We start from the raw sequence: 11,790 nt of genomic DNA, 5'->3' as shown, positions 1-11,790 counted from the left end.
AATTGTGGCTTTTCGGTCCTAATTGTTTTATTATGTGTGTGGTTATCTCAATCGTAGGCCCTTGTTTTTGTTTATTATCGGATGCTACATTTATGTCCGATTTTTGTCTCGAGAAGACCAATATTTTGCTCTAACCTCCTGTCTATACTTGACAAATATTTATCATAACAATTAATGACGTTTCTTGTCAACACAAAGTTGTCCGAGCAAACGCACTAACAATTTTGTCATATACTGACAAATATTTATCATAACAATTATTGCCGTTTGTTTTCAGGACAAAGTAGTCTGAGCAAAATCACTAACAATTTTGTCATAACGAAGCAATAATCTTATATGTATATATATATACTAATATATCTATAGGCCACACGTTTTTTTGTGGTACACTTTTAAGTATGTTATTGTCCATCAATATTGATGAAACATATATGGTTTAAAAGGTTATTTTTTACTAGATATGCACAATATAAAAAACTATTTAAAAATTCTTTCCATAAAGGTGTTAAAAAGCGTTTTAAATTTGCTTGATCTATCTTGATCATCTAAATACACGTGTATTTGTACACAAACGTGAAAAATATTGTTGCGTATACTTAAAGTAACTGTATAATTTCGTTATCAGTGGTCGAATTTTGACCACTGATAATTTTGTATCTTGACAACCATTTTGACGTTTATAATGATACAAATTTATCAGGTATAGACAGGAGGTAACTAAGCAATAACACTAATAAATGGATACTATACCTTACCTTAGACGTATATTAGGGGTTAATGGATTTGAATTACAAAAATCACGAATCCTCAGATTATTACAGATATGCAACAAATGAAAGTTGTCATAAAAGTAATATCGAACCGTATTATTTGGTCGTTCTACAACAATTTTTCAATGGTTGTGCCTCTTTCCAAATCACAACAATTTTGACATTTTCTTTAGTTGGCGTTTTTCGCCATTTTTTTTTTAGAAAAAAGTACTTACATTAATTTTAAATGTTTCTGAAAGATAACATTTCGGGAATATTATAAAAGCAAAATAATATCAAAATTGATATTATTGCATGGTCCAGAGCCGTCCGAAGTAGACCTATTTTTTATATAAATTTCAACATTAGACATTTCTCTAATCGCATAGCTGCTTTCAAAAAAACCTTGTTTGTATTTTCCAATATTCTGCAAAGGGATTTCATAGCACCGAGCTATGATCAATAGATCAAAAATTCTAAAAAATCACAATTTTGGGATTTTTAAAAAGTTTTTTTGGGCATTGTTGTTTTAAGCCCAAAATCGAAACTTAAACTTACCAAAACCTCCTCCATAACTATGGGAAATTTTATTAAAATCGTGCTATTCGTTTAGAAGTTACAGATTTATTCCCACTTTTTTTCAGTTCACCCACTGTGGGTCGTTAATTAAAACTTGTTGCGAGAAAACCAAAATAATGCCTGTTTAGCAATTTTATTTATTTTTCACTTTTACCAACGTATCGCTTGATCCGCGATCCGGATTTCAAAACTAGCTTATTGTTTTGACATCCGGATCGCGATATGTGTTCAATACATATAGCGTTCAACTGGATCGCGGTCATTATACATATATTGTAAGTGTAGCTGTGTCCTAAGGACTTAATTTTATAAAAATTAATTTTCAAAGGAATGAATTCAATACGTTTGACCTTTGTTTCAAACTCTATTCTCAGGTCTATTTCAAATGTGTATTGTAATTTGAAAATTAAATATGTGGAACATAAAATATGTTTTATTGTTTTTAGTTGTATTCAATAATTGTTATCAAATATAAATGAAAGTATGTATGTACCTATTTTTAAAGACAAAATTATGTTTAAATTATATTTAAAACTACATATTATACCCACATATTTGTAATGTATACTGTTAATAATTTAAAGTTGTGAAAATGATTTTATTAGTCAAACATGTGTGTGATATTGATTTATTAATATTGATATAATTTTCCATAATTTTCAAATCATACTCAAATTGTACTAAAATGGTTATGTCGGAATCTCTGTTATGTTTGGGAATTATGTTTCACGGTACCTTTAAATACCGTTACAAATAATTTAGAATTATGAAAATAACAATTTTTGTTTTTCGTAATTGAGTTTCTTGAAATCTATATAACTTAAAATGTAATATGCAATAATAACAACTTTGTTAAATTATTTGTAATTTTTGTAAATTTTATAATTTTGTTCAGACCTTGAGCAAATACCGTTACCAAAATAAGCGTTATCGTTACCTTTTAACCGCTTTGAATCGGTAACCAACATTGATATAAAATGAAACTAGATATTTTGTAAATATTTGACTTTGTTTTGTTCGATAAAACATTTAAAAAACAGAAAAAGTAAAGGATTTTAAGTTAATTATTCTGAGGTGTGAAAAGATCTGTATTTATTCGTACTGAAAAAACAGATACAGGCGTACGCAGTATTTCATTTTCAAAATAAGTATTATTTGTTTGCTAAAATTTCTATAATTAGCGAATTTAATTTCTTTTACTATTTTGAATGCATTTAAAATTTTAATTAACAACAATTAGCCGTTCAGTTTCTACTAGAGTTGTAATAAACCTTACTAAAAGAAAATACAGCAGTGCTAAAAAACGTATGATAATACTAAATTTTGCAAACAACAATACGGCAATTTTGTTTAATTATTAATGCTGCCACTAAATTTCTCAACTCACTTGAATTTCTATTGAATTGGATTATATCATCAATAGTAACTAATTTTTATAAAATAAATTGCTTCAAAATATTTAAAATTAAATTAGAACAATTTTTCAAAATTATTTTCTGTATAGCGGACGTTATTTACAAAATTGTCCCTTCTAAATAGTAAGTTGCCCTAGAACAGATTTTTCCCTGCAAACTCTTTGTATTTCTTGTTGATGTGGCTACCTAATACTTTGTTTAGTAGTTCGCGCGTTTTTCTGTCATTTTTCAGAAAGATTTTTTATTTGCTGCAGCTTTATTTATTTTTGTGCTAAATAAAGTGAATAAATCTAGTATTTTTTATTGTTTACTTTGAATTGTAAAAAATATTAAGTGCAAAACAGATTTGCGAATAATGCGCAATTCTACAAGTGGTAGTACACCGAAAACAAATACGGTTCAAGATGATAGTGTTTCAAACAATGCAGAGAAAATTAGTGCCAAAAAACTAAAACAAGCACGATTACCATTCAAAGTTATTGCTCCCGGCACATCGCCGGTTGGCTCAAAAACTACTACGGCACCGGCTGCAGTAGACAAAGATAAAGATACCAATTCTACAGATGGTAGAAAGCGTAAACTGTCTTATGATGACAGCGACGATGAGGGTGCCAATGTTATTGATGCCGACGATAATGTAAGCAAAGAAAATGTTGAGATATTGAAGGCTGCAACTAAAAAAAAGAAATTATCCACTGTCTGTAATAATGACGCCACATCTGAGATAGTCGTTTCACTTTTGGATGATGACGTCGATGATGATGATGATGAGGGCAATAACCCTGAAGATGTTGCAAATTCTTCTATTAGTGTTAGTGCTGTAAACAAAAAAGATTTAGCTTTAAAAACTCCGAAAGCCACTGTTAAAGATAAACGAAAAGGTGCGGGAACACCTCAAACATCTAGTGCTCAAAAGGACAAACATGGCAGTGCCTCAAAGTTGCAAATAAAATTACCCTTAAGTGCTGGCAAAAAGAAACGCAGAAAATCAAAACTACAGCAATTGTCCCTTAACAATTCGGCGGCCGAAAGTTCTCATAATAATTCGGCACAAGAATTATCGAGTGATGATATTGAAGATATTGCCGTTGAATTAAATCCTCATAAACGTAAAAAATTAAATACCGAAGATGATGATGAAACCAAAAAAGCAAAAACAAGCCGTGACGATCAGGAACAGGTGAGTGTTCTTTGTTTAGTTATTAATATTATGTATGTGATGTTTTATTATAAATTAATTTGTATGTGTTTTTAAATAAGGGCGGTATCAAACTGTTACGAAATGTTTATTCTCTAACAATACTAAAGCTATTTATAAAATAGCTTTAACCTTCGCTTTACCAATACCCACCCGGGTGACCACATCGATTTTATTGGTTTAATATTTTTTTTAATTTTGCTTCGATTTAAATGAAATATGTACTCACTGAACAAATTCTAGAGTTCTATAGAATTTAATAGAACCATTTTAAACTTTTTATAAGGTTTTTTCAATTTTTTAAAATTTCGTTCGTCTCATATATTCATAGAAGTGTAGTGTCACCCGGGTGGGTATTGGTAAACCATGTACATAAAAAACCTTTGGTAAAGCGAAGGTTAATAGAAATCAATTCCAATTAATTGAATGAACAATTACAAAATAGCATACTCATGAAATATTTCAGGGTGCCTCTTATAAAACGCACTGTACAATAGAGTACTACAAATATGTAAAATTTTTTGGACAAAATTTCTAACCAATATCACATGTTTTTTAATACTAAAGCATTTACATATATTTTTATGTGATTTCGAGATATAAGAAACACAACAGAACATACAGCCCCTCCATAAAGTATTTTTCATATAATACGCTCCTTAATGTTTTTTTAGGACTACTAAAAGAAATAAGAGATTTTGTTACTTCTTTTAAAATAAACTTTGGTTTGTTTTATGATGTTTCACAAAATATGTTGGGTCTAGTGATAACCGTACGTGAGCTGGCCACAAAATATTTTGGGAAACAACAAAACAAGGTTTGATTTGGAGGTTGGTAATAAAACACCTTTTTTCTTTCCATTTAAAGTTAGTTGCTCTAATTATGGTGGACCGTTTGTAAGGGGGAAAAATAAGATGTCGAAGTTCTCAACTAAAATAGATGTTTAGTTTATTTGAGCAGACCATTACTCAAAATGTTTGTCCTTTTTTAAGGTTTCTATGATATTTTTTCATATTTCTTCCAAAGGAAACATAAGAAATACTGGTTCATGTTAAAAGTTCCAATTTTGTATCAGAATTCGAAATTTTTAAATTTTTGGCAAAAATTTTTAGTTTTTAAAATTTTAACATAGAGTTATTTAAAGTATTTTTATAAATTAATAAGTTACAATCCTCATAAAAAATTTCGTTTTTCGATATTTTATTAAAATTTTTCGAAACCTATTTTTTCTCCGATCTGATGTTAGCTTCATGTTCAAGACAATCACAATACCGATGCCAAAATAAATATAATTTCATAATGGAAAATTATACATTTCACACAAAAACATTTTAATTATTTGTCATGCTTTCTTTGTGATTAAAATTTTTAATGTTTTTCTTTTTGGAATAATTGAAAAATGTGGTTATGTATTGCATAATAGAAAATTAATATTTTTACGTATTTATTTATATTTTGTGTCTTGAACACAAAACATCAGATCGGGAAGAAAATATGTTTCCAAAAATTCAAATAAAATCCAAACTAAATTGAAAATGGAAAAAATTTAAACTAATTATTTAAATTTTTGTAAAAATGTTTGCCAAAAATTACAAAATTTCTAATAATTTTAGATATTGCATTGAAAGCGTCTTTCAGATATTTCGTTTATTTAGAGAAATATGAAAAAAAAATCATAAATAACTTATACAAATACATTGCTATACTTTGATCCATCTCACCAAATACTGAATCATGAGAAGGGTATCTTAAAATGAATTATATTTTAAATTTTAGTTAGGGATATCCACTACTTTTTTCGGGCCACCCTAATGTACACATTGCTCTAAAATAATGATGCATAAACATATGTACGAAATTTAATACGATGTTTAATATCAGGATTTTCTTAACTACACTTAAGGTATATGGTATAAGTACAAACAAAAATTTTCTTGGTTTATGATCGTTTGACAATAACAAAAAATACATAATTTCCTTGAAGACGTTGCACATGCTATCTGCTTGAAACTATACATAGTTCAAGTCCTGCAGGTAAAAAACGAACTGTAATACTTTCCTTGAAAATTCGGCCCAACTAATGCTCATTATTTTCTGATACTTTTGTACTCAACTGTACAAATATTGATTTTGAATTTGAATGTTTCGAATTACATTACTAATTTACAAATACATACATATGTATGTATGTATATTAATTTTTATTTAAAGGAGGTAGAAATTATTGCTTTGGACTCTGAATCTGAGGAGGAGAATAAACAAAATAAAGGCACTGAAATAAAAAAAGCAACAAAAAGGGTAACTTCCAAAAAACCTTCTAAGCAAAGTGTTAAAGGATGGGCTGTTGCGAAAACTGCAAGCAAAGAAAAAGAATCCAATGCAGAGTCTTCTCCACAAAACACAAACAATTCATCAGAAAAATCTTCCGAGAATGATGATGTTGAAAACATTAAACTTCCCGGTTCATCAGAGGAAGATGAAGAGGAGGATGAAAAACATAAAGAAGACCTGGACGAAAGTGTCTTAAGCGACAATGACAATGAGGCCGACGATGAAACGGATAATTTAACAGGCAAGGCCGCTAATATTTCATCAGATATTGGTGAAAATTCAAAATCAAACCCCAACAACACACTAGAATCGCTAAAGGATGGAAAGAGCACAAGTTCCTCGTCGAAAAATCAAACACCCAAACAAGTTAGACTCATGGAACAACGACGAAAGGCACGCGAAGAGAAAGAACGCAAACTTCAGGATGAGAAAATGAAAAAACAACAGGAGAAAGAAGACAAAGAATTATCAAAAAAACGTGAACGCGAGGAGAAAGAAGAACAACGCCGCAAAGAGCGCGAAGAAAAAGAAGAACAAAGGCGCAAAGAACGCGATGAGAAAGAACGCAAACGTCTGGCCGAAATAGAAGCGAAAAATGAAGAGAAACGGAAAAAGAACGAAGCAAAGGAGGAAGAGCTGCGCAAAAAGGAAGAAGAACGCAAACGTAAAGAACAAGAAAAAGAGGAAGCTGAATTAAAAAAGAAAAAAGCTGCTCAAGCCTTTACAAAATTCTTTGTGGCGAAAACTCCCAACCAGACACAGCTTAAACATGAGGAGGACAGCAACACTGGAGATGACACTAAACAACTGGCATTTAGGCCCTTTCAAATTAAAGGTGACATGAAGCTGGCACCCATTGTGCGCAAAATGTTTACGACGAAAGAAAGAAGTCGCTTAGATGAGTTGTCAGGAAGTAGACATGTCGAAGACGATGAAGAAGTGGTAAGACGTAAACCATTGCCAAAAACTCAATTATATTTGAACGAATTACGTTCCGGTAAGGTATTGCCCGGCAAATGGCGGCGGGCATCAACTGAATCAAAAGATGATGTCATACTTGTTGGTAAGTAGAGATTGCATACATATTTTCTTATTATCAGTTCTTTGGTTATGAAATGTTAAATAAATTTCATATTTTTCTCAGATGATGAATTGGAGCGTGTTGGTCAAGAGATTGTTGAAGATTCGCCGGCCTATATACGTGAAGAAATGCGTGTTAAATTCTACAAATTCCATGATAATCGTAGACCTCCATACTATGGAACATGGCGCAAAAAATCATCACTTGTTAAGCCTAGAAAACCTTTTGCCCAGGACAAGGTAAGTAATTAGTGTTATTTTTTTAAAAAATATAAAAAATGTTTTTTTGCGATTTTTTTTGTAAAACCAATCTTTTGTGAAAAATTTTTTAAAAAAAAAATTTGTGAAAAATATAGATCCTTTTAAAAAAAATATTTTTTTTTTCGAAAAAATTTATTACCAACATATATGTATGTATGTATTAAAAAACAATATAATTATTTTATTTTCAGAAATTCTTCGATTACGATGTAGATTCTGATGACGAATGGGAGGAGGAAGAGCCTGGAGAATCACTGGAGGATGGCAGTGATGACGACAAAGAAAAAGAATCGGAAGACGAAGACTATGAGGTAGACAATGAATGGTTCGTACCACATGGCCACTTGAGTGACGAAGAATTGCAGAATGAAGATGAATTCGGTATGGGCGATGACAATACGCGAGAAGCACAAAAGGCAAAATTGCAAATATTACAGCAGGAATTTGCCCAAGAAATGAAAAAGAAAACGGAAAAGATTAAGCCTCGCTTAATAGGATGTATATGGACAGATATCAATGGCAATCAGCCGCCGGAATGTGCAAGAATCTTATGGGAAACATTGGAGAAAAAAGCCATGCTTTTCACCGAACCTCCACTCGTGGAGGAACCGGAAGCAGATAGACCGCCAGAACCATCCTCACCTTCAAGCGCACCGAATGGACATGCAGACAAAACTACTACGGATAAATTAAAGCACATCAGTTTATCTGATAACATGGTAAAAGATCTTACCCGGCTAGTACATGGCAATAATCATTCAAAGAACTTTTTAATAAACGAATATATTGCATATGTTGAAAAAACCGAGCTATCTGTTAAGAATGGGGATTTGCGGAAACCTATGAAGACGGTAGTGCGTGATAAAATCGAAGAAATGGCTGAATGGCAAGCGATAGATGCGACCGCTTCTACTATGCAGGATTTGGAACAAGCCAATGATGATGCTACTGCTGACAGTACGAAGAAGAAGAAAAAGGGTAAAAAACGCTTGTGCTGGGTGGTTAAGCAAGAAATGTTGAATAAAATGGATTTGCCGTCTTTGGAACTGCAAAATTCTTGGGAATACACATTGCCGCCCAAGTTTGTAAAGTCCGACAAGGAGGTTAAAACAGATGAAAGCGAAAACATTTCAACTACACCCGCTGTAGCAGAGGATGGTGCAAAGGGAAAGAATACTGCCGCAACAACACCGCAAATAACAAAATTCACAAAAGTTTTAACGGCTGAAGAAAAGGCCACAAAATTACTGAATTCACCTGCATCAACAACATCTAACGATAAATCAGGCGGCTCAGAACCAAAATCAAATACGCCCACCACGTCGAAAGAAAAAAAACGAGTGCCTTTACTAATGTCTGTAGCTAGGGGTCAACAGATTCCTACACCAGCTAAAAATAAGTTGATCAGTCAATTCTTACAACAAAAGAGCAAAGACGACTTGAAACAAACTTCACCCTCAACAAGTAGGTCAAAAACTGTGACCTCGCCTCAAGTGGAAGATGACGATGTAGTGATATTGGACTGATGTATGAAATTCTTTACAATACAAAAGTGTCTTTTCTTAGCATTTTACCGTCTACTCGAAAGATTTTTACGTTTTAATGTTTATATAGGATTCGTGCACAGTCATCCTCCCCCTCCTCATTTATAAATATAAATATACTGAGTAGGTGCTTAGTTATGTTATATTCATATATGTATGTTAGCGTTGTAAGTAATCATCATTTATTCCCCTTTTAGTTTATCTTTAATTCTAGTTATATATATATATTAAATATTTTAAAAGTTCATGTTTAAACAACAAAAAAATCGTTAAATTACATCCCATATAATTGATAACAGCAAATTGAAGGCCCATTACGAATTTTTCACATCATATTAATATTTTAAATAATTGTTCGAAAGACGTATTTCTAAAGTGGCATTTCTCACAACTAAATAATAAACAAACAAAAAGTTGCAACTTATTTAATGCAAAAATTATTGAGATTTAATAAATTATTTCGAATGGATGCTTATGGGATGGTTACAGGAAGAGGAAATAACAGTTACATGTAGTTAACATTTGAGAAACTTGGCAGCACTGGATGGAGCTCAAAATAGCGCCATCTGTTGATAGCTTTAATTCAGTTTGAAAAAGCAAAAAATCGATGTGGCAACATTTCCTTGATTTTGCAAAAGGCTTAACAAAAACGATCTGGTAGCACTATTATTTTTCTATTTGACTTAAATAGTCTGGCACCACCAGTTATGTTCTCATATTTATCAAAGTGTTGCCAGATTATTTATGTTAAGCCGGTACCAAAATCATTGAAATGTTGCCATATCGATTTTTTTACTTTTGCGAAATAAGATACTCGTGTCAATAGATGGCGCTGTTTTTAGCACTCACCAGTGCTGCCAAGTTCGAGTAAAAACGTTAGAGAATTTAAATAAATGCCGTTTTCATTAAATTTTTTACAGATAGCTTGAAAATAAACGCAAGTTTCAAGAATGTTAAATTTACAATTTCACAAAAATCGATAATTTTACAATAAATTATAAATATGTATAAAAAATCATAAATTTAAAAAAATCTAACTTTTTTAAAAATCAAAAATTTTACAAAAACAAATTATTCAAGAAAATTAAATTTTACAAAAATATACAAATACAATTAATTTTCATAGAAAAAAATGCATTTCTGTTACTTTTTCGACACATTTCGGCACTATTATAGTCATCATATTCTATCTGTAATTTATTATAAATTAATAAAAATATGTTATTGTATGTAAATAAAAGTTAAAGAATGGTAACAGTTGTTAATTAACCCTCCGTTAGTCGGAATCATTTTCAATTGAGATTAGTCGCAATGTATCAAATTGATATCAATAAAGAAACCGCGTTTGAAACTTTTTATTTCGTAAATATAAAAACACTATTTAATTCAAAGTATTTAATAGAGTAAAAAATTTATTTTTATCAACAAATTGCTTTAAAAATAGGGCATTTAAAAAAATGTACAATAAACAAATGTTTTCTGTATCAACCAGATCAGCTGCAACTAACGGAGGGTTAAAATCAACCACCATTGAAATTATCTCACCAAAGCATTAAAAACAACATGAACTAATAAAGGTTATGTCTGTTAAATAAATCACAATTTGGGCAATTATTTATTTATATTTTAGGGATGAGTTATTTTCTGTCTCTGACTGGAAGTTTAATTAACTTCCATTAATTCTTCTTTATTGATATTCGCTGCATCAGCCAATGTATTAAACCACTCATAACGATTTAACCACTCATGCACATTCTTACCAAAAACATAAAATGGCAAGCGTTGACCTTTACCACCTTCCTCTGCCTTACTTTCCTCGTACTCATCTTCACTATCATCCTCTAACGTTTCATCACTACTATCGATCAATGCCAAGTCAAATGCTAAAATTGCATGCAGCAAGAACAGTGAACCGCAACACAAAGCCGCCACACTTTGAGCTTTCGAATATTTAAAAAATGGATGTGGTTGCTCCGTTAGTTCCACTTCTTCCAGATGTTCCTCCTCAATATCATCAATTACGTCTGCAGACAGATACATCAAATGAAAATCCTTTTCCGCATGATACATGCTATTCATCGAAACCAGAATAAAGGCTATGGCCGCTATAATATTGAATAAACCTTCGCGCAATGCTGACACTGGCTCTTTGAGGCATATACTGAGGCAACCAAACATGGCCATCAGAGAGAAACCGCCAAAAACTGCCACATATGTATAGTGATCTTGAATGTAGGTGATGTTTAGGAAACCACGAGCATGATAGCCCAAACAACACAAACCCAAAATGGATTCAATAATTTTAAAAATAAACCAAACGCGTTTCATTTTCAAAATAATTTTCTAACACACCGATATGTAGTATACATAATTCAATTACATACTGAAATTGTTTACCATGTATTCTGTGATTTTTACTTTATTTAGGACTTCATTACTGTAGTTAGTAATGATTATATTCTTTACTATTTTGTGTACAATTTCATATACATATGTACATACAGGCCTGTTACACATTTCGTTCGGTATGGTTTCAATTCCGATCGATTTCGTTTTAGGTTCTTCAGATTCCGTGATAATTTGTTAATCCAAAAAATATTTAATAATTCTGTATATCAGATTTTAATTTATTT

The 11,790-nt window shown here is 31.3% G+C and overlaps 2 protein-coding genes across 2 annotated transcripts; one reads left to right on the top strand and one right to left on the bottom strand.

Moving 5' to 3' along the window:
• Window positions 1–2,773: 2,773 nt before the first annotated feature.
• On the top strand, window positions 2,774–9,594 carry Caf1-180 (Chromatin assembly factor 1, p180 subunit). Its single transcript, XM_065506732.1, has 4 exons — window positions 2,774–3,923; window positions 6,153–7,335; window positions 7,417–7,592; window positions 7,805–9,594. Exons 1-4 carry the CDS (start codon window positions 3,099–3,101, stop codon window positions 9,137–9,139), a joined length of 3,519 nt encoding a protein of 1,172 aa, XP_065362804.1. The 5' UTR covers window positions 2,774–3,098; the 3' UTR covers window positions 9,140–9,594.
• Window positions 9,595–10,589: 995 nt separating this feature from the next.
• On the bottom strand, window positions 10,590–11,519 carry LOC135957876 (uncharacterized). Its single transcript, XM_065508703.1, has one exon. It carries the CDS (start codon window positions 11,483–11,485, stop codon window positions 10,820–10,822), a length of 666 nt encoding a protein of 221 aa, XP_065364775.1. The 5' UTR covers window positions 11,486–11,519; the 3' UTR covers window positions 10,590–10,819.
• Between the last annotated feature and the right edge of the window lie 271 nt (window positions 11,520–11,790).

Source organism: Calliphora vicina, chromosome 4, assembly GCF_958450345.1.
Source record: "Calliphora vicina chromosome 4, idCalVici1.1, whole genome shotgun sequence".
Taxonomy (NCBI): Eukaryota; Metazoa; Arthropoda; class Insecta; order Diptera; family Calliphoridae; genus Calliphora; species Calliphora vicina.
The sequence above is the reverse complement of the archived record's forward strand: the minus strand, read 5'-3'. Positions and strand labels throughout refer to the sequence as shown.